At 42.1% G+C, this 27202-nt stretch overlaps 2 protein-coding genes across 5 annotated transcripts in view; one reads left to right on the plus strand and one right to left on the minus strand.

Moving 5' to 3' along the window:
• LOC138746680 (uncharacterized) overlaps positions 1–27202 on the plus strand; it is an 81763-nt gene that overhangs the window by 15370 nt on the left and 39191 nt on the right. The window lies entirely within an intron of this gene.
• LOC138746504 (anion exchange protein 2-like) overlaps positions 4082–27202 on the minus strand; it is a 67413-nt gene continuing 44292 nt past the window's right edge. For all 4 annotated transcript variants that reach the window (XM_069904719.1, XM_069904718.1, XM_069904721.1 and 1 more), the window contains 10 exons: positions 25800–26006; positions 23399–23547; positions 21485–21679; positions 19423–19602; positions 18131–18220; positions 15598–15755; positions 14082–14335; positions 11457–11626; positions 9023–9196; positions 4082–6224 (listed from right to left, as the gene is read on the minus strand). In XM_069904719.1, coding sequence (XP_069760820.1) covers positions 6144–6224; positions 9023–9196; positions 11457–11626; positions 14082–14335; positions 15598–15755; positions 18131–18220; positions 19423–19602; positions 21485–21679; positions 23399–23547; positions 25800–26006 — 1658 coding nt within the window. In that variant the 3' untranslated portion in view covers positions 4082–6143. The remainder of the gene's footprint in view (positions 6225–9022; positions 9197–11456; positions 11627–14081; positions 14336–15597; positions 15756–18130; positions 18221–19422; positions 19603–21484; positions 21680–23398; positions 23548–25799; positions 26007–27202) is intronic.

The following is a 27202-nucleotide window of genomic DNA, read 5'->3' on the forward strand; positions in this document are numbered from 1 at the left end:
GGCATCTATTTGACTTAAATATCACTGATTTTACCCTATGTATTATTTAGATCAGTGTCTTGGGTAAACTTATACCTCTCATTTTGTTCATTTTAGATTGGTCACAGTGCTTGAGCTACCAAAAGAAAATAGACACACACACACACCGAGAGCAGTTCAGTTTATACAAGTCTTTATTACTAAATCTAAAGCTGAATTCACACTACAATATGCAAGCCCTTCCCAATTATACTTATCAACGCCTGGACTGGTCCCAACTGCCGAAGCGAGGCAACAACTGCACACTTGTAGTAGGTTGTCGGGGCGCCGGTAGCAGCTTCTCCACCTCCCTCGACCGGGACGTTAGCTGGACTCTTGAAGTTCTTCTTGCTGAGAGATGTTGCCACCTCTCGGAGAGTGTCAAACTTCAGCAGTGGGACCATATTACCCAAAAGTTGTTTATTTCAGATCTTATCTCTTTGAACAAAATGATTTAATTATCTTCAAGGTCTCCTGACAGTCACCGACCAACAAAAGAAAACTGCATCTCTGGGCCTCATGGTGGAAGTTGGATAATGTCCCTGGACCCCATAGTGTAAATTAGATAAGTCTTCTGATTCAACTGCATCCTGGGCCCCATGGTGGAATTTAGGTGTGTCTACTAAATATGCATCCTGGGCCTCATGCTGATTCTAAAATACAAGCAGGTTCTCAGCCTTGCAGCTGCAGAAATAAAAAACACAGTTTAAATCTTCCATTACAATCAGCCATTCCTAATGGAGGCCCTATGGTACACTTGATCACAGCACATTTAAGTAAAAGCCATATTTTCTTTTCACCTCACGCAATATAGTTATTTTTAATGTTTTTTACGTAGTCAGTAAGAGAGAAGTACAGAAGAAACCGAAACTTGACTGCTTCACGGGGAAGGGGGCTCATAAACTTTGAGCCGAGACCTAAGGGGAGGAGGGACCACCATATCTGAGAAAAGTTGAGAAGGGCTGATTTAAATTTATTGCGGAGGTTCCAAATATGATTTAAGTAGATACAACCACAACATGAGCTGCACTCCTACAGGCCTCCTGCAGGGGGGCAACCATTGTACTTGGGAGGCTGGCCCCACCTGCCGGCTGTCAATCACTGACCTGTATAAAGACTCGAGCTGGTCCCTTTGGGAGTCATTTGGGCACGTGGAGCCAGGAAGGTACAAAGACTTGGTGTGTACAAGTTTAAGATGATTAAAGCCTGTTGTACAGTCTGTATCTGAATTCTTCGCACTGCAGCGCTCATAATGAGTGGTTAGTTTCTGTTTTTAACTTCAATTTGTTTCTTCCTCTGTGTTTTCTTCCTGGGATAATGTTCAACGAAATCAGAACACTCCCTGCAGCATGCCCCAAAGCCCATTCTTCATGGCACAATTGAGAGATTGATGCTGAGAATAAGATGGTTTATAAACAGTGAGGGAACTCATAAGCCAACATCGGATTAAGTGACATCATGATTTGTGGTGTGTGCCCACTAATCAAACCTTAAGTTTGATGCAGAATCTCAATATGCATCTCAATATGCTACTGCCAGCATCTGTGGTTTGAAGTGCAGAATGCCCCAGGCTTTTATTATTCAGTTGACCTCTAACGTTGGAAAGTAAATTTTCTGTGATTTGTGTCGGCTGGTTTTCGATTCACCAAAGTCTTGCACCTCAGTCCCCATCCATCTTCTGGCATTTTACCTCTAGACTTAAACCTGTACTTTTTCCACTGGATTTGATTTTCAAGAATAGTTTCTTCAGCGCCTGCCATTGTGGTGCTGTTCTCAAAAATGCAGATAATTCTGACAGCATGCTGAAGATCTCAGCACTTTTTTTGGAATAATGTTTGGTAGTTGTTTAGCTTTTATTTGAAAAAGTAATAAGCAAGAACTTCGCATAATGTAAGATCCAAACTAGAATTTCCACTGTCTTTCAAGGAGTAAATGAGTTAACATTCTGTATCCATTCTCATGGACAAAGAAAAACTTTGAAGGTATTGGGGTATTCTTGTTCTCCAGCCCTCTAGGGCTTTATCATCAGCTGAGCTTTCAGTGGGAACAATTTAGTTTTATCTTCTTTAATTTTACCTCAGCATGTTCTGTTTCTCTTCTGTATTGATCATTTAAAAATTAAAAACACCAATGACATTTGGAGCCTCCCACAGACGGGGAGTCTCTTAAGTTATCAGTGGAAGATCCATGGGAGTGAAGGCAATATAAGAGCCAACAGGACCTATGAATCAGTCACTTCTGTAGCGGTCTTGTGTTACAGGGAACAGTTACTGACAAAGTGAAAAGATGCAAATCAAATCATGTTATTTGGTGATCATAATATTAAAAGCCATCTGGCAGGAGGAACCGTAGCAATCAGGGCCTTATGTCCAGAGTGGGAAACAGCTTTATCCCCCCCAAGCCACCAGTCTCTTGAACTCCCAGTGCAAATGTGGATAGTGTATGATAGACCTTCAGTGTATACGTCTGAGTACCTTAATATTTTAATGTGTTCACAGCTTTCCTAACTTGTATCTATGTAAATCTGCTCTGTGGTCCTGGAGAAACACTATCTTGTCCGACTGTGCGGGCATGGTATGAATGATAGATAAAGTTGACTTGGCTTATTTATGAGAGAATGAAGCAAAAATTACTGAATGTGGATTTCCAACAGGTGTTGATCAAAGTAATTTCCAATCAGTGGCAAATAAATGGAATTATTATTCCACATAATGTGCGAAAATTTTTGAGTTTGGATGTTACAGACTATCCACCACTGAATAAAACCGGCTCCTTCACCTTCCTGTCTTTCACCAAAATCTGAGCTTGAGCAAAACAAGTTCACATGAGGTTTTCATCTATCCGCTTCCCATGTACCAAGAACTATTGTTAAAAGACATCGTCATGCACACCTATGATGTGATCCCACCACCAGATGCATATTCCCCTCTCCTCCCCTCTTTGCCTTCAGCAGGGACCGCTCCCTCTGTGACTCCCTCGTCCAGTCCTCCCTTCCCACCAATTGTCGCCTCGGCACCTACCCTTGTGACCACAGGAGATGCTCCACTTGCACCCACACTTCTTCCCTTTCCACCATTTGGGGCCCCAAATGGGTAAAGCAACACTTCACTTGAAAATCCACACAGATCTCAGTGAGAACATGCAAATTCAAATTCCTGGGTGTCAACATCACCGAGAATAGGTACCGGAGTCTTTGTGTCGATGTAACCACAAAGAAGGCTTACTAGCAACTCTACTTTGTGAGGAGATTCGGTAGATCACCAAACCCTCAAAAACCTCTACAGATGTTCTGCGTAGAGCATTCTAGCTGGATGCATCACTCTCTGGTTTGGAGGCGCCATCGCTCAGGGCAAGGAAAAGCTCAAGATAATGGTTAACTCAGACAGCATCAGTCTTCACTCCATCAAGGAGATCTACAAGAGGCAGTGTCTTAAGAAAGCAGCCTCTATCCTCAAGGACTCCCACCACCCAGGCCATGCCCTCTTTAATCCATTGGGGAAAAAAGTACAGGAGCCTGAAGGCGAGCACTTAGCGGCACAAGGACAGCTTCTTCCCCTCTACCATCAGATTCCTGAATGATCAATGAATCCCAGATGCTGCTTTGCTTTGACTTTTTCTTGCACAATTTTTAATTATTTTGTCAGGAACTTTATATAACGCTTGCACTGTGAATTTTGTGACCCGTTCTTTTGCAATATATTCTGATTCTGAAATGAAAGCCAAATCAACAGTACCCTCATATGGTAAGAGTGATTTTAGGCACCTACTAACGATCATCCAGACTTGCTTCTGGTATTCTGCATTAGAAGCCCAAACTGACTCCATTACATTGAACACAATCCTTCATATATCCATATAACCATTTACGGAGCGGAAACAGGCCATGTTGGCCTTTCGAGTCCGCACCGGTTCACTGATTTTGTGTGCCCTCTTCAGGCATTGGTACCGGTCAGATGAGAAAGCATTCCAAAGGCCAGTTGGGATGTGTTATCAATAGTTCAAAAACTGAAGGAAGATCTTAACCAGATCAATAATAAGGAAGAGATGGAAAAGGATACTGTGGTTGGTGGAAATAATATCTTTATTTAGAAAACAACAATTCAGAATGAAAAATTAATGGCATCAATAAGCAATATTGGTTATAATCAAGGTAATACCTTAATCTCCATCCCATCACATTTCAACAATTTCTCACAATATTCAAACTTAAAAAGAAAAAGTTTTAACTGGACAATTTCAACAGTTCATCCAAATACTGAACAATTCTAAATTAATCTCTTGAAAAGATATATTTTCTTTAATTTTTACAGTTTTCTATCACTGACGTGAACAGTCCAGAAGTATCCAATCCAAAATGAAAACTAGTTATAGAAGAGGCATTCCTATCTTATTTATCATCTAATAAATGGAAGAAATTATGACAGTTCAATCAAAATTTTGAGGTGCCAAAATATGGATAATTAAAATGTGGGACAGATCATCAAAACCAATCTAGTTGAATGAAATCAACAGTAAAATAGACTGGTGTTAGCACATTGCAAAATATTTCTTGATTAAAACACTTGAAAGAAAAAGAAGCTGCATTTCTCTTTTAGTTCAGCCTCTCGGTTAAAAAAAACGTTAATCAGCATATTTATTTGAAAGAAGCCTGTTAAAATTCGACTGATAAGAGTCTTCAAAAGCATTTATTAATGAAACTTGCTAACTATTCAGAATCATATCTATTGGTGGGGGTGTGGAGAGGGGGGGGGGGGGGGGAATCAGACCCCCATCTGTTGGGACCTCCCCAGTTTCAATGGACATTTTGGGCAAATCCATAATTCTGTAGCCTCAGAAGGCATTTACTTTTGTGCTGGTTAACCGGGTTTGCAAGGATAGAGCAGTGCAATTACAAAGGTAAAGGTTCCATTGCACAGTTAATTGGGATTTTATCAAACTACTTGTTGACTAGGAAGAGCAGGAGTGTTTTCTCTTCAAACCCCCCACCCTTCAAATCTTTTGCTGTGATCACCCCTCCTACCCCAACTCTCAAAACTTGCATTATTTACTCACTCCAATCTATCAGGCAGACAGCCAACTCCTCACGCACCCACAGACAATAATTCCCATTTCCTCCTCGTGGGTGCAGAAAACGCCCTTCAGCCCAACTTGCCTATTCTAGCCTTGTCATTCGTGGCTCGTCCCATTTCCCTATATTTGGGCTATATCCTCCAAACCTTACCATCTGCCCATTATTTCATTTAAACATCACAATTATAGCTGATTCTACAGCTTCCTCTGCAGTCTGTCTTGACAGATAGGTGGTTTGACTTTCCCCACCCTCCACCACTACTCCTGCCTCTATCGCAAACCTATGAATTTTGCTGACCCCAATATCCCTCCTGTCCAACCTCTCTCACAAGAGGCAGCCCAATACTAACCCAACTTCTCCACAGCATTCCAACTCAAACGGCACATTTCCATTTGCTGAAAGCTGTGGCAGGTGTTTCTCCATTTCACCCTTCAGCAGATGGATTTCTCGCTGTCACTTTCACTGCCGACAGATAGAAAGCAGAGACTAGTTTTTTTTTAAAAAGGGCTACGATCTCCCGACCTTCTACCATCAAGGCCCATCAGAAATACACATCCCACCATCATAACCACTCCTTACAAATATTGGGGGCTAGAAACCCCATATTAGCTCATGTTTTTAAAAAAAAACTTTGTGCATTGAAACATAATTTATTTGAGATGAAGGGATGAGCAACATGATAGCTTTTTGTTATTTGGAGCAGTAGCAACATTATTGCAGAATTGGAATCCGAATGGACAATGAAATTTTTAACGTGGCAAACAGATCAAAGAATATATGTTCTACATTTCACTGGTGGTAAAAAGCAGGGATCTTGGGTAAAGAGCACAAAGTTGTACCGTTGTCATCTAGCATTGATATTTATCTCTTTTTAAATGAACGAGTCCTTCATTATGTTAAATTACCATTTCAAAAGCTGGGATGATACTGTGTTGTGACAAAGGTACAACTTTGAAGCCCTTTTGGCTATTGTGTAGATTTTTATAAATTCACAAAGAGAAATAAGTCGGACAACATTGAATGCTTTCTTATGTCCTGAATGAGTTTGGTGTCCTTAGGATGGCATTTGTATCTCATCGTAAACATCCTTGCCTGTTTGCTCTTCTAATGTGGGTTCCACTTCTTCGCTGTCCAACTTTATAAGAAAAATAAAATTATAGTTACTTTCTCTGCATTTTTGAACATGTAAATTTTACAAGTGTGGTGTTAGGACTATGTGAACAGACACGCCATCACAAATTAAACCAAGGCAGAAGGGATGATGGAAAAAGCATAATCTGCCTGGTTATGAACCGCCTATGTAAAAACTCAATGCTGGAGAAACTCAGCAGATCAAACAGTGTCCTTTATATAGCAAAGATGAAGATACATCACCAACGTTTTGGGCTTGAGCCTTTCATCAAGGTAGGACTCTGCTCGACCTGCTGTGTTTCTCCAGCATCGTGTTTGTACTTTAATCACAGGGGATCTTCAGACTTTTGAGTTTTAATTTTGAACAGATATAGATGGAGGAAGAGAAGGATTAATTCAGAAATGGCATGAGACCGTTTGTACATTAAAATAAAAGACCAAAATCTCATGTGAGGACCCTCTTCAATATTGGTTTGTCCTCAGGCTAGCAGAACCAGTTGTATTCAGGAAAATATGAAGTTAAAGCACAACTGCTACAGAAACTCAACAGGTCAAACCGCATACTTTATAGAGCAAAGATAAAGATATATAACCAATGTGTCGGGCTTGAGTCCTTCATCACACCCCCCCCCCCCCACCAATTTATTCAGGTTCCTCATTGTTCCTGCCGACATTTTGCTCATACCTTGATGAGTACTCGAGCCCAAAACGTTGGTTCTGTATCTTTATCTTTGCTACATAAAGTGACTCTGTTTGACCTGCTGAGTTTCTCCAGCGTTGCGTTTTACTTCAATCACTGCGTCTGCAGACTTTAGTGTTCCATAATCTGCTTGCAGCTTTAGAGATATGTAGGGCAACAGTGAGCCCTTTTGTTTCTTCGGTTGCAAATTGCTAACAATTGTGTCCTAAATCAGTATCGTTCTTTTGTGTGGGAAAACAAGTTTGACGGGTCCAAAGAGCAGCAAGTCTGAACACAGACTGATTATAACTGTCATCTTTATTCACACGGGTAGAGAAGTCGCTACAGGGATAATAGGCACTTGCACACACTCACCGGCATAATACAATTGCAACTGCTACCGGATACTTGCAACCACCCATGGAGAATGCAAAAAATACCCTCCACTCCCTGATACTGTTCAGACATAAACTAAACTAAGAACAGTAATCTCTGTGCACACAATGCTACAGCTCCCAACCCTTTGTCAGCACACACTGATACTCCAGTGTTTCCCACAGTTCACATGCTGGAGTGGAACTGGGGCTGATCCCAGGGGAAGAAGGAAAAAAAGGCAGACGGTCCACACGTGGTGGACTTAAAAGTGCCACTGACTGGAGAGTCCGGCCCAGATGTGGGTTAGGTGGTCAAAGGGTCCGATGGTCTGGTGTACGTCAATCTGGGGTGGAGCCTGACCTTGATTGGGAGGTGACTTCTGACAAGGTACCCGCCAGTAAGGTCACGTGGCACACACACATGATCCTCCGTTATACAAGGGTTGGTTTGGCAACTTGTCATAAACAACCTTCCCTATCCTCAGGTATAAAGGGACAGTTCAGAGTTTCATCAAACAGATATTATTAATTAACATTTCTCCAATTCTGAAGCTGGAGGTGCATGTTGTACAAATCCTTCTTCTGGAGGGAGTCACAACCTCACAGAACACTTGTCTCCAAAAATTACCTTGCCACTTGCGGAATTAATTTCTCCATCAGAATTGACCCAGAAGGTTTCACTAACTCTCTGAGGTTAGAAATCTCTTCTCATTCTGAAGTGCGGATCCCTTATTTGAAATCGTGATTACTGATGCTTGAGATTTCAGTCAGAGGAAATATCATTCCAATTTAAGCCTTTTAAGCTTAATAAGAATTTTACGTGTTTCAATGGGATCACCTCTCATTCTTCCAAATTCTAGAGAGCATAGGGCCAGTCTGCTCGATTCTGATACGGAGCAAATGTAATCAACTTCTTGTCACTCAAAAAACAGATGCTCGTTGCCTTTCTCCATCTCCTATATTTTTATAACTTTCAAACAAAATTTAGGAAGATTCAATTTTTTTCATGCCCTCTTCTTTCTTCCCAAACCTGAGTACATTAATACCTGCATAGAACTTAATGGCAGCTGAGAACCCTCCCCATGTCCATATTCTAACATGACTTTAGAGTTCATTAATAACTCTATAGCGGAGAGCACCGGGAGTCCATTTAAGTCATGACCTATCTCCTACAGCAACTGCTCTTCCTGAGAAGACTGAGTTGGATCCTGTCCACTTTCTACGGGATCACTATCGAGAGCATCCTGGCTGGCTGCAACCCAGTGTTGTACGGTTGCTGTAGAACCCTGGATTGGAGGCCAATCCACAGGACCATAAGAGCGGCAGAGAGGACCAATGGGGTCTCTCCCCCCGCCCCATCGATGTGATCTACTGGGATCATTATCTGAAGAGGGCTCGTAAAATCATTAAGAGCCTCCACCACCCCAGCATTTTTCAGCTACTCCCGTCAGGGGTATTAGTAGTGCCAGCACCGCCAGGCTGAGGAACAGCTTCTTTCCATGGCCACTGAATTGGTCATGCTAACCCTCCAAGACTCTACTATCTCAAACAATATTTATTTATTTTTATATATGTACAGCATATAAATCGCTTGTAAATATGCGTGTAATTCTATAATACGTGTTTGCATGTGTTTACAAGCACTGAAGAACGCTGTTTCATCCAGTTATACTTTACAATTGTATGATAATTATAAACAAACTCAATTTACAGATGAAAAGTTTCTTACTCAAGCATTTGGATACTTACACTCTTCATCTCAACTGGTGAGAAGATCTTGGTAAGTACAAACATTCTCAGGGGGACGGTAAGGATGAGCGCAAAGGGAAAAGCCAGTGATATGATAGATTTATTGATCACCCACAGAATTATAATGCAGATTATCTGAATTAAAGTAAAGAGGTGCATGCGAAGGATTTTGACCTAGATTAACAAAAAACACAAAAGCATTAAAAATTGTAATCTGGGATGATACAATCATTTTACATTCAGTCTCAAAAGAAATGATTACGTGCAAAAGGCTACATCAACTGATCTTCCAGTCCTTACTTCCAGGCATCAGTAAATTGCTCACCCTTGCTGCTTTTCAGCTCAGTGGAACCTTCTGTTTATCAGTTGCTGTCAACTTACAGGTGAATGCAGTCCAAATCTGTATTGATGGCTCTCTCTACACAATGGTAGGCCACTGTGCAATGTACAGTAAAACCCACATTAACCGGAATTCAAGCAATTGGCAGCCTTGAGCAAAAAAATCGTGGAAAATAACTAGGTAAAAAAATACAAACGTTTAAAATCGGTGCCCCCTCGTGGTCAGTTCTCTAATCACGCAGCACACAATCTCAAGCAACCGGCAAATTCTCTTATCCAGCATCTATCAATCCCTATATGTGCTGGATACCGGAGGTTTTACTGTATTACCTTCACACGAATGGGGCTGAACATGTCCTGCCTTCAAAAAAACAGCTGCAAAAATTCAGCCATTAAAGCTGAAGCTCATGATGTTTCTGAAATACTGACATTCAGAAATAAATTTTTTTCTAAATTATCTTACAAAACTTCAATAAAAAAAGTCGACTGCAATGCTGAAATATGCTTCCAAACAATTGAAAATCAAACAAATATTTAAACAGTTATAACTTGCTTTGTTCAGCAGGCCATGCAGCATCAATAGGATGCGAAGGGTAACCAACATATCGGGCCTAGGCCCTTTGTCAGGTATGAGAATTTCTTGTTTAAGATCATGGGACAAGATGTCAGAACATATTCAGAGTGTAAATGTCAGGGAAGTTGAAGTGAGCTCAGCTGTTGGTTTCCACAGGGAGTCCAGAATCAGAATGTGGCCATTCCTGAATGTTTTTACATTTTAAAATAATTTTAATATTTAGACATGCAGCACGGTAACAGGTCATTTCGGCCCACAAGTCCGTGCCACCCAATTACCCCCGATTGAATGTATTTGAGCAGTGGGAGGAGACTGGAGCACCCGGAGGAAACCCCACGCAGCCACAAGGTGAATGTTCAAACTCCTTACAGACAGCGCCAGATTTGAACCATGGTCCTGATAAAGAGCTGGTGCTATAATAACACTAACCACTGTTAGTGTTAACTGTGCTGCCCAGGGACGTTCAGAATCATTTAAAACCTGACAGTTTTAGCGATGTCAAAAGCTTTCAAAACTGTTTTGTGGCCAGGCCCCTCCATTGTGGTGAATGGGGCTTTGTCACTGCTGTGGAACTCCCAACTGGCCTTTGGAATGCTTTGAGCTGGCAAAGTTGGCCTTTCTCATCTGACCGGTGCCAATGCCTGAAGAGGGCGCACAAAATCAGTGAACCAGTGCGGACTCCAAAGGCCAACATGGCCTGTTTCCGCTCCGTGAATAGTTATATGGTTATATGGATCTGGTGGCTGGAGTGAAAGATAAAAGTGGGGATTGTGGTAGCAAAATCTGGACTAAAATATGATTCAAGCCAAATCATACACTGCTGGCTAGCGGTTAGTGCAGCATAATAACAGCGGAAGCGACCAGCGTTTGAATCCCGCGCTGTCCGTAAGGAGTTTGTACATCTCTCTTTGATCCACGTGGGGCTTCCCCAGGGGTTCCGGTTTCCTCCCACCCTTCAAAAACGTGCTGGGGTTGGGGTATCTGGATGGCACGGGCTGTGGGCCGCAAGGACCTGTTACCGTGCTGTAAGTCCAAATTTCAAAAAAATTAAATTACCCGAAAATTGAAATAAAGGGAGAGAAAGAACATTAAATTTAAAAATAAGTAATGGAGATAAAAGGAGACTGAAAGCAGGAATAAAAATAAATTGTTACTTTTTTTCAAGATCAATCAGAAGGACTGAAGCTCAGAGCTTATTAAGGTTTGCTTTTAGAATCGGGAGGTTTTTCCACAATAATTTAAACATTAGAGCATTAAAGACGTAGTTACAGAGTAATGGATAAGCTGTGGCTCTTCAAGGTTCATTTGTTGAATATCTATCACATGCCTAATTTAATGGGATTTCCTAAATGTCTCAGTATTGAGTTTCCAGTGAGGATCTTTTTGGCCAACTTCATAATTTCTGAATTTAATTGCATGTGCAATTGCTGTCTGATGTACCAATAACCGCTGAAAGTATTAGCAATGAGAAGAATCTGACCATTATGACTGGTGCAAATCCAATTTAATTCCAGTACTTACCTTACGAATATAGGCCAGATCTGGGTGATACTTCGGTGGGATCAACAATAGCAGTAAACGATCAAACAGCTGGATTCCAAATAAAGATGTTACTCCCATGTACAAAAAGATTCCGAACAGGGCAGCAAGTGGGATATTCCGCAAAACCTTCCCCATCAAAATAGACAGGCCTGAAAAATTAATCCATTTGTCATAATGAGATTCCATATGTCGAAATGTTCCAAGACCTGGGCCTCAATATCCCACTGTTCAATTGGATCCTGGATTTTCTCACCTCCAGACCATAATCAGTAAGGATTGGTTAGCCTAACACAGGGGTGTCCAACCTTTTAGACATACAGCACAGTTACGGGCCATTTTGGCCCACGAGTACGTACCAGGGATGTGGGTTAATTGAGCAACATGGACGTCTAAATACCCTAGCAGTTAGCGAAACTCTGTTACAGTGCAAGTGACCAGGACGAGGTTCAAATCCTGCCCTGTCTATAAGGAGTCTGTATGTTCTTCCCATGTCTGCGTGTGTTTCCTCCAGGTGCTCCGGTTTCCACCCAAGTCAATTGGATGGCACGGGCTAGTGCGCCAGAAGGGCCTGTTTCCGTGCTGCCTGTCTACATTTTAAAAAATTTAATTTAAAAGATCTCGTCCACAATTTCCAGGGCTGCATTCTTAGCAACCCCTCCCCCCAAACCCAGCTCTACTTGCTTTACATCCATGACTGTGCAGCTCAGTTCAACAATAACACCATGTACAAATTTGCTGGACGATATCCCAGTAGTGGGTTGCATAATAAGGGGTGATGAGTCAGCATTTGGGAAGGAGATTAAAAACTTGGCTGAATGCTGTTCTAAAAACAAACTTGCATCGACACCGAGGAGCTGATTGTGGAATTTAGGAGAGAAAAATCCGAGGTGGAGGGTGAGCAAATTTAAATTCCTGGGAGTCACTACCTTGGACGACCTTCCCTGGATCCAACACACGAACGTCATTGTGAATAAAGCACATCAGCGCCTCCACTTTCTCAGGAAGTTGCAGAGGATTGGTATGACATCGAAACCTTGGCAAATTTCTACAGCTGTATGGTGGGAAGTGTGCTGATCGACTAAATCATGGCCTGGAATGCGAGCACCAATACCCCTGGGCAGAAAGCCCTGTGAAAGGTAGTAGTGCATCACTGGCAAAATCCTCCCCAGCATCGAGAAGAAAAAAACAAGGAACACTGCTGTCAGAGAGCAGCAGCAATCATCGAGGATCCACACTACCCAGCACATGCTCTGTTCGCTGCAGCCATCAGGAAAGAGGAATGGGTGCCACAAGACTCACACCGTCAGGTTCAGCAACAGCTATCATCCCTCCACCATCAGACTCCTCAACGACAAACTCAATCAGGGATTCATTTAAGAACTTTTACTCTTCCCTTTATTGTTGAATGTTCATTTTCTGTACTGCACAGTCAGTTCGTTTGCACTCTTTCTTTGTTTACATTTCTCTCTTTTGTATGTGAATCTTTTCAGATACAGATATAGAGTACAGTTTTTTTGCACCACCGATAAGTAGAAATTCTGCCTGGCCCACCGGAAAAACAATCTCAGGATTGTATGTACTCTGACAACAAATAAAGACCACCTGTAAATTGGAGGAATAACACCTGATTTTTCCATCTGGATGGTATTAACATCAACTTCTCTGGTTTCTGCTAACCTACTTTGGATTCTTCCTCCTTTCCCTTCCCCCTTGTCTTCTTTCCCTCAGCTCTCCACCCCCTTCCCTCTCTATTCACCCAGCAGTATCCTTGACCGAGTCCCCATTGACTAGAAGCTCGACCGGACCAACTATGTAACTGCATTATCTAATGACTGGATAGTTGCAGCCTAGATGGTGGGCATCTACATTGTTCTGCAAATTATTTTCTTTCAGATCTTCTCCCAACCTATTTAGGGATAATACAATTGAATCTGCCGCCACTGTCCTTTCCAGCCCGAACCAGTGAATTCATGGGGAATTCAGCCAGCCTACTCTAATTGCAAGAGCAAGCCCAAAGTTGGGTATCCTGCAGGGTGTGGCTCTCCTCCTATCACTCCAAAGCCTTTTTACATTTACAAGGTAGTCATCTGCAGTAGGATTAGATACTTTCTATTTATCTGGCTGAGTGCAACTCTGGCGGAAATGCAGGAGAAAGCACCAACATGAAAAATCCATTCCCTCCGTCAATATTGCCCTGTGGGTGCAGTGAGTGGTATCTAGAAAATGCATTGCACTTTATTGCCCAGGTTACCCAAATCTGCAGGTTCCACCACCAAGGAAGGACAAAGGTTTTGAGAGTATGGGGATGTTACCAACTGCATGTTATCCTGTAGGCCACATCCTGACTTGAAAATATGTTAATGATGGATTGAAATCATGAAACACACTATCCAACAGACATTCGCCATAAGGGTTAGGATTAGTGGTTAAAGAAAGTGGTTTGCCATCACCTACTCAAGGACAACTTGAATGAAGCTGACAGTGCTTTTAATAAATATAACGCTAAAAAGATTATTTATACTAGGCTTAATCTACCAGATATATGTAATAGGAAGGAAAACCCATAATATGCACTCCAAGGCTGACCTTTCCATTCTTACTCACCGATCAGAATGGCAACAAAAAAGCCAGTTACTCTCTGTTCCTTGACTTCTTGAATCTGGGGCTTGTGGCCCGGTGGAACAGATTTGCTCACCACAGTGAGGGCATTGCAGTGAGTGACGGTTCTCACAGTGGTAGCACTGAGCCAAGGCACTCCAAAGAGGGCACTAATTCCACCCATTACCACAATCAACAGCAGGTCCAGGTGGAATCCAGAGCCTTTCACCATCTTCCGATCTGGCTTACTAACAATGAGCCTGATGGTAACAAAGAACAGATGACATGCAATAAATGTCTATGTAACATCACTGTTCACTGTATACCATTTGAACACAGAAAAGAATTCCACAAATCTTAATTGGCCAAAGATAGATTCTAAGACAAAATAGAGAGTGGAAAGGGTTTAAAAGCTTCTTCAAGGAAGTTAGATTTGTGAGAAAAGTAATGGAAAATTTAGTGAGCAAATTTTACATAACGTGGCCTGGATTACTGACGATTATTGATTATTAATTATTCGGCTTTGTGTTGGAATGAAGAAGGATGAGAGAGGTCTACACAATTCTGAGAGGCATAGATAAGGTGGACAGCCAGTGTCTTTTTTTTTCTACCCAGGGCAGGAATAGCAAACACCAGAGGACATCTGTTCAAAGTAAAGGGAGGAAAGTTTAGGGGAGACATCAGGGGTAAGTTTTTTTACATATATATACAGAGAGTTGTAGGTATCTGGAATGCCTTACCAGGAGTGGTGGGGGAGAGTAAAACATTGGGAGCATTTAAGAGACTCCAAGACAGTGGGTGAAAAGAAAATTGAGAGTTATGGGGGTGGAAAGGCTTAGTTTTTTTTCTGTAGGTCGGCACAGTGTCGAGGGCTGAAGGGCCTGTGCTGTGGTGTCCTATGAAGATGTAAGGCATTGCAAAAAGAAATGAGACACAGGAGTGGAGATTCCTGGGATGGACATTTCTAAAAGTTCGGAAGCCTACCGGAGTGGAAAATAATTTCCAGTGATGAGGGAGTTTAAACAGAAGTATTTGTGCTGACCAGCTACCAAAAAAAACACAAAATGCTGCCCAACCTCAGTGTTTCTTACAGTTTTTGATTTTAGTTCAGATTTACAGAAACACCCTCGTTTTAGTTTTCACTTACAAACGGTTGTTGGAATAGTTCAGTCTGAAGACATGAAGGGATGTATGAGAGAACAAAAATCTATGATTGTAATGGGTAGATGACAGCAGCGTTTTCATTGATTACAAAGCCTAAATTGCCAATCAATAAAGTCAGTATTGCCCATAGATAATGTTGTTGAAATTCTGACTTCTACAGGTAATAAGGAGGATTAGAAATGATCCCAGAGCAACCCTCAAAGTGGAAATAAATGTGAAAGTTAACTTATTTCCTGAACAATAGCACTTTGTGTGGCTTTCAACCTGAGAAAAGCCCTCAGTGAACTTGGGGCCAGTGCCTCAAGTAATATTAGTCTCCAGTAACCCAGGCATTAGATATTCTTGTGAAAAGTCTTACGTTGTGATCTGAGATTCCATGAAGATAAGGATAAAAATGAGGATGGCTGGAATAACTGAGACGGGTATCATCCAATAAGGCATGTTATCAAGAGGATCGATAAACCAAGTTCTGTTCCCGGGGCTTGTCACCTGAAGACCATCTGGAACATTGAGTTTCTAGAATGAAAAAAACACATTGCGTGTAAGTAGCTTTTGTGTAAGTTATTGAAAATATTTTAGTTCTGGTCACCTCATTAGCTAGTTGGTGCAAACTCTGATTCAATGTTTAAGTGATCATTTCAAATTGCCGAACTATTCACATCGGTACAGATATTTCCCCCTGTTTCATGCGATGTGAGGGTGTCTCCCTATAGAGATCCAACATAACCTCATTGGAGGACTTGGGAGCCCTAAGAGATGGCCCAGATCAGACATTTAGAGGTATGAGTTTGCAACCAAGTCATTACATTTGAAAGCGTTCTTGATTTATCTGAACAAATACTGAATGTTGTGAGCGTCAAGGTATTTGATTATAGAGATGCCAAGTTCTACAGTACAGAAACAGGCCTTTCAGCCCATCTTGTCCATGAGGAAAAGCCAGCTCCATTTGTCTGTGTTCGGCCCATATCTATTTTGACAGACTCAAATAATCAAATTTATCTGATGGGTCAGATTAACTTTGAACATGTTCAATAAAACTCTAATCATCTAGCACGTTCAGGATTTTGGTGATCCCAGATTAGTAAATTCTCAAGTATTATTGTATATACTGTAGTTATTGTTTTAATATCCACAGCATTGTAATAAATGTCTCAGTGGATCAGGTAAATTTGAAGGGATTGTGGGAAATGAGACCCTATTCATTTGAAAGTGAGGTGCACTGTCGTACAGAAAGCAGACACAAGATTTAAAGACTGATCAACAGGCTTTATTTCACTAAAGTCCCTGCTGCAGTTAGCTGTGCTAGCTCCGTGTGACTGACCTCGAGGGGCTGGATGTGGCTTATATCCCAGCGGATGATTGGCAGCCGACCAGGTGGGGCTTGGTCCATTCAGGTCAGCTGATTGACAGCCAGCCAAGGGTCTTGTCTTCCAGTGCTCTTCCTGCAGGTACACTGGTCGCCCCCTGCAGTAGGCTAGTGGTGTATCACCACAAGGGGACCTGGAGCCCTGGTGTGTTGAATGGGAGGGTGGGAACTGGCATTGGAGAGATTGTGAGGTGGAACAGGAACCTGTCCTCGTTGACTCAAAAGGGGATGCCAGAACTGGGGCCCCGGTGAGTGAAAGGATGTGTCAGAACCAAAGCCCAGCAAGCTGCAAATATTAGCTGATGAACCAGATGCTGAACCACTGGGATTTCTGAATAGTCAAGAAAGCAGATTATTGGAGTTTTAATGCTGCCACAAAAATGGAGTTGATTGCAGAAGTTTCCAGGTACATACAACCCAATCTCCTCTCCTTCGACTCCATCTGTAACTCCCGCTGACTCACAAGAGATAGGAGCAGAAGTCGGCCCATTGTCTGCTCAGCCATTCTAATCATGAGCTGATCCATCCACCCACTCAGCCCCACTCCCTGGCTTTCTCCCCGTAACCCTTGATGCCCTGACTAATCAAATACCTGTCAATCGCTTCCTTAAATACACCCAACAACCACACTTCCACAGCATAATGAAGCGTGATTCCACCTCTTCTATTGGGCTGAATATACATGTTTGAAATTATGAATCTCCCAATTCAAGAACAATATCTTTCCTACTGTTATCAGACCCTTAAAGGGACCTGTGAATGGTAACAGATATGTCTATGACAATGTTTTAACTATTCTTCTCTGTACTCTTTACTGTATCCTGCACTCTGACTTACTATAACATGACACATGTGTTTACCATATGTTTTATAATTACACAACCTGCTTTAATTAGGCATGAGTTCACTTGCCTGGATAGCATGCAAAACAATGTTTTTCACTGTATTTTGGTACAAGTGACAACAAGCTATTTAATTCAATCTAATTGAGAAGATACCAGCCAACTGCAAGAGACCTGAGCGAAACACAAAAGACTACAGATGCTGTGATTGTGGTTAAAAACACACCACAAGGCTGGAGGAACTCAGCCAGTTTTTCAGCGCCCTTAAAAACAAAGATATATTGCCGACGTTTCGGGCCTGAGGTATTCTTTAAGCAGCTTTTGGCTCATTCTGCTTATTCCTTGACGAAGGGCTCAGGCCCGAAATGTTGGCAACATATTTTTGGTTTTTTTTATGGACGCTGAAGTTCCTCCACCCTTTTGGTGTGCTATTTTAAGCTACCCTTCCCCACGTCACCAATGGACCTCAACATCGGACTTTTGCCAACGTTCCTGCTATCAGAAGCCTTTACTAAGCTTGACTAGGCTTCATTCACTGACTGATGTGACATTTGGCAGGCGGCCAGGGGATCCCAGAAAAATGTTGCCTACTCTACTCCTGGTCCCCACCTCTTCACGTTCCACCCGTTCATCTTAGCAAGAGAATGTTTCTCAACAGGATGATTATCGGTGAGTCTATTAACCTGGGTGTAGGTGTCCTTAATGAAGAAATCTATGAGCACCATGGTAAGGATTGCAATCGGAACACCAAAGTCGCCAATCACACGCCGAACCTAAAAGAAGGAGAAAAGTCTGTTCACTAAGACTTAAGACAAATGATAAAACGCCTGGAATTAAATGTCAAGCACTGTGAGATTACTCAGTCAACATTTTCTCAATCAACATTGAAGAGATTGGAGGAAGAGTGACTTACAAAAGGGAGATAAAAGTTTATGAATAACCTGAATCTTGATTCTGTTAATTGGAAGTGGATCACAAAGTTCTCAGCATCTCCTACTGGAGCACATGATATTACCAATAGTTCTATGGCCATGTCAGTAAAATAATTGACTGAGAGAAAATATAACTTCTCAAGATTCGAAATAAAAATGCAAAAATACTGGAGGAAGCCAGCAGGTCTTGTTGCATCCATAGGAGGTAAAGATGTAGAACCAATGTTTCGGGCCTGGGCCTTTCCTTCAAGGTTTGAGCAAAAAGCAAGAAAGTGTTTGAACAAAAAGGCTGGGGGATAATCATTTTAATTACCTGTAATTATTTGCTGAAACAACAGTGTCAATTTTCAATTTTCCTCATTGAAAATGTATTACAGGTTCCACTTGATGCAACTATTAGAATACAACTCTAATTCAATAGGTGTACAGTATTATAAAAATTAAATCAATATTTTAGAATTGGATTATGGAGGATTGTAGAGCTGGATGGAATTGGAGATGTCTGAAAGGCTAAATGGGCCAGAAAGATTTGGTTATGTGCTCTGAGTGAAATGGAACAACAAATAAAGGCCTATGTTGTAGAACCATAGAACACAGCAGCTCAGAAAGAGGCCCTTCATCCCATCCAGTCTATGTTGAACCATTATTCTACCTGGTCCTGGAATATTGCCTTACATACCCATCCCATCCATGCACCTATCCAAATTCTACCTAGTCCTGGAATATTACCCTACATACCCATCTCATCCATGCACCTATCCAAATTTGCCTTAAATTTTGAAATCAAACGTTGAATACCATTGCCTGGAGAGATGGCTTACTTTAGGATGTGAGGGAAAGTGACTGAAGCACCAATACGATTACAGAATTTATAAGATTTTACCTTTGTAAACATGTAACCACAACCATTTTGAACAAATATGATTTGTACAGTTTTCCTGACTATTTGGACAAACCACCATATGAACATGAGCATTTACTTAGACATCTATCGAACTTTGAAAAAGGAACAGGTTAACATTTACAGCAGTGGAATTACTTACCTTTCCTGGAAGATATTGACTGGTTTTAAACTGTCTGAGGAAAATAGCAATAACGAAGGTTCCAAACATTAGCACGAAAGACAGCAGAGCTGTATTAGGCTGTGGTTTTGGATTCGTCCTTAAAACTGTGCCATTTATATTTGATTCGTAATTCGCCATCAAAGGATGTGATTTGAAAATCTGCGTTATTTTTTTAAAAAAGAAACCAGCAATGAGTGAAGGAAAAAAGTTTACTTCTCTGCCAAATATGTTTCTTCTTTCCTGAATGGAAAAACTCGTCACTAATTCAATCATTTACTTTCTACCGACCTCTGAGAAAAGGACAGGCAAATCACCGAGGGCAGAGCATGTTTCCTGAAACATACCTTCAGTGGAAATTTATCTGATTGTTTGTCTAACTGTTTGCCCTCCTGATTCCATCGAAACAATTTAAATCTACACATTCTACACTCCTGTGATATCCTGTTCTCTTATTTATTTAATAAGAAGGTGGACCAACTATAACCTTGTGGTGATCAATCCACTGTAAAAGACGAAAGAAGTTTGTTGAGGTTTGGTCAATGATCCTTACTAACTTGGAACATCTGATTGCAAGTTGAAGTGTGTGGGTAACCTGGGAGCTAGGACTCTTGGCTGTGTTTGTGGGGAGCAGGGGCATTAAAATCAAGCAAAACGACACCACCTTTTGAACATTTTCTGTCTTCACTGATGGGAGAAACAAATTTAAAAAAAAACCCCACTTCAGCTTTGATGGGACCAATATTTATTTAAAATAGGATCTGGTGTTCCTAATTTGTTCATTGAAGCAGTTTATTATAAGCTCCAGATGGAGGAATTACTAATAAAACAAATGGGTTTCTTGGAAATGCCCTTCTTAATGCAGGGTAAAATTAGAGCTGGTGGGATATCATTTCAGATAACAAGTTTTAACTCATCTGTAAGTATGCCTGTGTGTTCTTAAATTTAAATTTAGACATACAGCACGGTAACAGGCCATTTTGGCCCACGAGCCCGTGCCACCTAATTTACACCCTATTAACCTACACCCCTGGTACATTTGGAATGGTGGGAGGAAACCAGAGCCCCCGGAGAAAACCCACTCAGACACAGGGAGAACGTACAAATTTCTTACAGACAGTGCGGGACTCGAACCCCGGTCCAGACCCAATCTCTGGCGCTGTAAAGGTGTGGAGCTAACTGGTACACCAACCGTGCCACCCTGTTCTGGTTGAACGATCATGGATAAAATCCCCTTTATACATTTCATGCAATGTTTCCAGTTACTGAAAATGACCGTGAAGATAAATTACATGATTATCTAATATGGTTCAATTGTTGCTGTAACTTCATTCTTATTTATTTTGGTTATTCTTATTCTGTGTATGGATAATCTTAGTAAATCATCTCATTTTGATTTGGGCGGCAGAGTTAGCCTAGCGGTTAGCATGGTGCCTTTATTGCGCCAGTGATCCGCGTTCAAATCCGCTGCTGTCCCGCAATCTTCTCATGTTCCAAAGACATACCGGGCTTCTAGATTAATTGGTCACCTGGATGCATTTGAGCGGCACGGGCTTATGGGCTGCAAGGGCCTGTTACCACGCTGTGCCTCTAAATGAAGAACAAATTCCTTACTGCCATTATCATGCAGTAATTAGAAACAAATGTGATTTTAGAACCCTCGGGTATCAGAAATGCCACGTAATTAGGTTCACCACCCAAGTCTCTTGCCAAAATTCTGTGGCTCAGAGTTCAAAAATATATCTAATCTGTACGGAGGCTAATTTTTGCATCTTATTATAGAATTCATATTCTTCTCTATAGATGATATGTAGTACTATTCCTCTCTACTGTTCATTATTTTCCATATACATGGAGCTTTTGATACTGTCACACCAACACAACATTCTGTGACTGTCCTCTCTTTGGTAATGTTACTCATCAGTTTACTTTCAGGTCACTCTCTGATTTTGTTTTTCCCTTCCCCTTTGCCGCTGCAGTCCTTCTAAAACACACCTTGTCAGGCTCACTGTGGTCTCACATAGTTGTGTTGGATTATACGTACTTTAAATAGTTTGTTGAAGGTTTCGTAGATGAAAATGAGTGAGATTAAGATGGAGAATATTTCCTGGGTGAATCGAGAAATGAATCGAACCAGGAAGCTGCCTTCAAAGGCCACAAGAACAAGAACAATGATGATCATCCACATTCCGACCCAAACTCGACCGGCCAGGTAATTAATTTCAAGGATTTTACAGACCTGGAAAAGAAGAGTAACGATGAAGTTTCATTTACTTAATAGTAGTCGCTCATCTGCTGCACCTGTGAGAATACTTAGTGTTGCACTCAACGCTGTAGTGTAAAGTCACCGTCTTATTGGACCTCTCATTCACAGTTGTGCTCTTTAACATTCTACAGTAAAATCCCCGACATCTAAAATTCGAGCCACAAGCAGCTTCAAGCCACAGCCAAAAACAATTGAGGGAATAAATAAATAACAACAAATGAAAACAATAAAATTAAAGGTTTAAAATTGCCAAAGTAAACGTTCTCTGAAGTAACACAGAAACCTTTGGTGAAGATGGGAGGAAGTATTCAGCCTAGTTGTGCTTTCTTCATAGCAGCTGTTTGAATAAAATGGTTTTTGAATAAAAAGGATGGTTGATACCGCTCGGCGTTGGCTGCCGCTTGGCAAGAGCGTGAGTCAGAGGCTTTCTCTCTATTGGTATATAGACTATCTATAAATTTGGGAAAGGGGTGGTTAGTTATCTATAACCATTATCTATACTGTCCGTATTATAATTATGTTATCATTTGGCCGTCAGGCGGTTCTGTGGAGATGCAGTGACGGTTAAATATTTCCAAGGATTGTGACTGAATATAATGTAAAATTCATTAAGGTTTATATATTCATGCAAGCGAATTTTTTGCATTTTTGCCTTTTAAACTGTTTATTCTTAATTCTGGTGTATTAGTTAGGCATTGCAAAAGCCAATCTCAAGCAACCAGAAAATGCTGGATATCGGGGATTTTACTGTATCTTCATGGAGTGATGGTCTCAGAGTAGCGTGTTGAGCATAATGTCTGTTAAATTCAGTGACTTTGTGATGAATTACCATTGCTTCATAATGCAGATTTGAAGCAATAATGTGAATGTTGGCAACATTTCCTTATCATGTACAGTTAAAGTAAATATGTACTCATTCTGCTCATGTTGAATCACTTGAAAATTAAAGGGCTTATGAGAATAAGGCAACATTATGTAACAGAAAGGTGGCTGATATCTATTACATCCTGTCAGGAGCTTCAGATTGCACTTATCCACGCTGGGTAACAGTGAGTTGGTTGGGGCTTCCAATATGCACCTAGCTGGAATTTTGAATTGACCATGTAGTTGGTGGGGAAACTGCAAATAATTGAACTAAGACTGCCGGGGACTCGAGGCGAGGAAACCACGGAAGGCGTGGGCAGCTGGAGACTGCTGTCAGGAGACTCGGGCCGGGCTGAGGACCGCTGGAGACTTGGCTTGAACTGGCCAGAGGGGTGCCAGGTATCGGAACTGGGACGCGAGGTGGTGCTGAGGGCGCTGAAGGGTCCCTGACCGTGTCGGAGGTTGGGATCTGGAACTCGGGTCGCCAATGGTTTGGACTGGACTCTGTGTGGCTGTGGAGGATGTGGAAGCGCTGGAGGTGGATCTACGGACACTCGGTGACTCTGGGGGAACTCTCTTTTGCTTCTCTCTCTTCTGACTGTAAGTCTGCAAGTGGCACTTAGGCAATTCCTGCCGGTGGCGAATCTGTCTGCCTTGCAGCCGGCAAAAAGAAATTCATATAACATGATACTGTTTTATAATGAATCTTGAATCTTGCCTTATGAATTGTCAAACATTGGGCAGCAGACATTACACAGGACAGAGAGATCAATAGATCATTTAATAATTGGACATGAATGTCACAGAAATATTAATTCTTAGACTTACATAAAAATAGGACTCTTCAAACACTAACAATGGTCCCGAGAAACCCAAAATAAGCAGGGGCTGAGCACCAATTAAACAGAAGATGATTCCTTGAATTGCTGTAGAAATAATCAGCTCCGAGACACCCATGCTACCGTTTGTCTTCTCCTCTGTGAAGAAGGTTGAGAGCAGTTAAGCAGAGGGGCGCTGAGAAGATGGGAGACAAAAAGGAATCCTCCTGCAACTGAGGAAGGGATCAACACAAGGTTAGATTTAGATTTCAAATTTATTGTTGGTACCTAAATGATATCACGTCCAACCCTACGATTATTTTCCCTGCTGGTGAGGCGTAATTACCACTTACTGCTTGTGCAAAAACTGTATTCAAGAAAATATGTACACACATATATGGAAACAACCTGAATGTGCAACACCAGGAGAAAGAAGCCTAGTGTCTAACAATCAGTGGTCCTCACAGCTGAATTAACTTTCCTTATTGTGCCATCGGTTCAGCTTTCTAGTTTTTGAGTTCGGGAAACCATTTTTCTTGCAAATGCTGTACATGAAATGTATCCCGTCTTTTTTCTTTAAAAATAAGGTTTGATTTCAAAATTCTTTAATGGTAACTCCTGCGATTGCTCTGTGAAAGATTAAACTTGAATTTGCAAGAGCAAGAGGTGATTCAAGATTTATGAGAGAGTCTCAAAATAGGGAGAAGAAAGGAGAAGTCTGTGCAAATTCATTCAAGAACTGTATAAGATAGAATGAGGTCTTATACACCTAGTCGCCTTGTATGCTGACAGATAGGGTATATTAAGGACAAAAAATGATATATTGTCATAAGGGATTCAAGAGTTCGTGTAGGAAAAGTGCTGAGATAAACGATCAGTTTAATTTGATTGAATGGCCGAGCACAAGTGGCGTGTTTGCCAATTTCTTGTGTTCTTATTTCAACAAATAATTTGTGAGTGTTAACAAGCCTATGTTAAGAGCATGAAGATATGAGTCTAAATATCTCATTACTTCAGTCTCTGGTGAGTTGTGCTAATTTAAGGAACAGTTATCAAGGGTCATAGTCACAGGGAACTTGAAATGAACAAGATAATAGGAAAAGATCAAGCTTTTAACAAAATCAGAGATTCAAGGTAGATTAAATGATTTTTCACCTCTATTGGGACCCATGAAGGCCCCTCAGAAACAAGACTGGTCTTTAAGTTCTCGGTGCAGTTAGACTTCATGCAGAAAATAAATGAAAATGACAAGAACAAATGGAGATGTCGAGATTCCATTTGAGATTCTGCTCAGTGGTTAGATTGACCCCTGTGGCCCCAGTAGCACATTAACTATCACTGAGGCGTTAGGCTGAGATTATGTCAGTCCACCCCTCCCAATTGTGCCCCGCCAAAGGCCTGGGCTAACCCCAGCGTCCCTCACTTCCCGCCGTGGGCCTGGTTACCAATCCCACTGTTCATGGCCCCTGATAGAAACTGCGCTCGCTACTCGCAACCCGGTGGCTCTATACACACACACACTCTCATAGACACTGTCGGTCATGCACCCCTCCCGTTGTTCACTTATCGACTGTGACAGGCTGGACACCGGTAGTTCTGAGCCCCCTCCTCGCACACGCCGGAAATCTTCATGCTGCCGCCGCCAGCTCCCAGAAACCACTGCATGTCGGTCACCCTGGCAATGGCGCGATGCCGTCTCTGGCCCACAGTCATTGGTTTCACCCATGCAGTAAGTGTGAAATGATAAACCGAGACCAGGCTACCCTTTACTGAGTAGGCTGAAGCTTAGGGGCTCGGGCCCCCTTACCCTCTGGGCCTCTAGGCTTCAGCCTTATGGATAATCGGCCATTGTGTGCACCAGGTTTGTCTTTTATGACCTAGAAATCTTTATTGATGCCCACATTGTGTTTATCTCCACAATACAAGGGTGGCACGGTTGGCACAGGGGTTAGCATAACAGTTTTACAGCGCCAGTGATCAGGACTGGACCTGGGTTCAAATCCCTCGCTGTCTGTAAGGAGTTTGTACGTTCTCTCCGTGCCTGCGTGGGTTTCACCCGGGGGCTCTGGTTTACTCCCACCCTCCACCAGGGGTTATAGGTCAAATGCGTGAGATTGAGCAGCAGGGGCTCAAGGGCCGAAAGGGCATATCTAATGTCAGGAGACCTGGCCAGTTACAAGTCAAGAGAGTACCACACTCAGCTCCAGTCCCAAGATACTATCAATCAGCAGACGGCAACCTCGGCAGGCACACATGCTTCTGTGAGGGTTTTCTCTGGGGGCTCCGGCTTCCTCCCTCCTTCCCAAACGGACCTGGGGTGTTATCGGTCAATTGTGTGTGATGTGACGGCAAGGGTTAATGGCCTATATGTCAAAAAAAGAAATAATAATGAAAGGTCATTAACTTCATACCAAGGAGACCTCCAAAGGTGATGGCAGGAGTCAAGGCAGCAAAGTAAATGAAGATAATAGCAGCCAGACATTGAGGATTCAATGCGTCCTTGATGTCACTCAGGTATTTGGGATGGCGACGCTTGATATCTCGGATCACACCACCGAATGGTCTCCCAGTTCTTTTGAGAGGATCATCGACTTCAGCAGGTGCTGGTTTGCTTTCAGCTGGAATGAAAGAAACAAATGCTATCGACTGAACCGGACATGATAAAGGAAAATCACGGAACGCTGGAGAAGTTCAGCAGGTCAAACTGTGTCCTTAACATAGCAAAGATAAAGATACAGAACCGATGTTTCGGGTTTGAGCCCTTCATCAAAGAACGAGAAAATGCCAGAAAGGGGGTTGGCAAAGGCAGGAGATGATTGGTGGAGAAAGGAGGGAGGGGGACAGCAGCAGTGAGGGGGAGGAGGGATGGCTGGGTGGGTAGGTGGAAGAACTGGAAAGTCAGGAAAGGGAGGGGGGGAAAGAAAAACCAAGAAGGTTTTAGTGGAAGGCAGTGTTAATGCTGTCTGGCTGGAGAGTGGCCAGTCAGAAAATAAGGTGTTGTTCCTCCAATCTGCAGGTGGTTTGGGTGGGATAGCACCCAAGGCCATGGCCAGACATGCAAGTGCGGGAATATGACTCTGAATTGAAATGGGAGGTCGCTGTGGTTGCTAACGGAGAGGAGGTGATCAGCGAAGCGACCTCCCAATCTGCAACTGGTCTCTCTGTATATAATACCCAAGTCATCCCATTCTTGAGATTTTTTTTAAGCTCTTGGGATCAATAGTATTTACACCACTACTCTTGTTGTTCTGGTTCAGGTTTAATGGGAACTTGATCCTTACCCATTATCTCTCTATTGAATCTGTCTACCACTCGATGGTTGCTTTTAAAATTCTTACTTAGTTTCCTGGTGAAGGCTCACATTATTTGTCTCATTCAGTAGCTTGGGAATATTGATACCATCATAGATAGAGAGTTGCCACCTTGTTACTCACACACCTGATATTTGGTGTGTCCAATCATCGATTGAGTGACTCCTTTGCCGAGCACCTGCAGGATGCAGGTCCACACTGGAACTCCTGGTTTAATTTCCCTCCCTCCTCCACTATTCCCACAAAGGCATGTCTGGCCTCAACGTCCTCCATCGGCAGGGTGGGACTAATCGTAAATTTGACTAACAGCGCATCGCATTCCATCTGGACAGCCTTAAACCCAAGATTGTTGAATTTGCCAATTTTAGGTAGACCCCCATCTCTATCTGGTTCCACTGTTTCCATCTCTTCATTATCTGCTCCCATTCTCACTTTTTCCCCCCTTGAAATCCCATTCCCACCGCTCCCCATGCTCTCTTCCTTAATCCGTCTCTCCACCTCTC

Source organism: Narcine bancroftii, chromosome 12, assembly GCF_036971445.1.
Source record: "Narcine bancroftii isolate sNarBan1 chromosome 12, sNarBan1.hap1, whole genome shotgun sequence".
Taxonomy (NCBI): Eukaryota; Metazoa; Chordata; class Chondrichthyes; order Torpediniformes; family Narcinidae; genus Narcine; species Narcine bancroftii.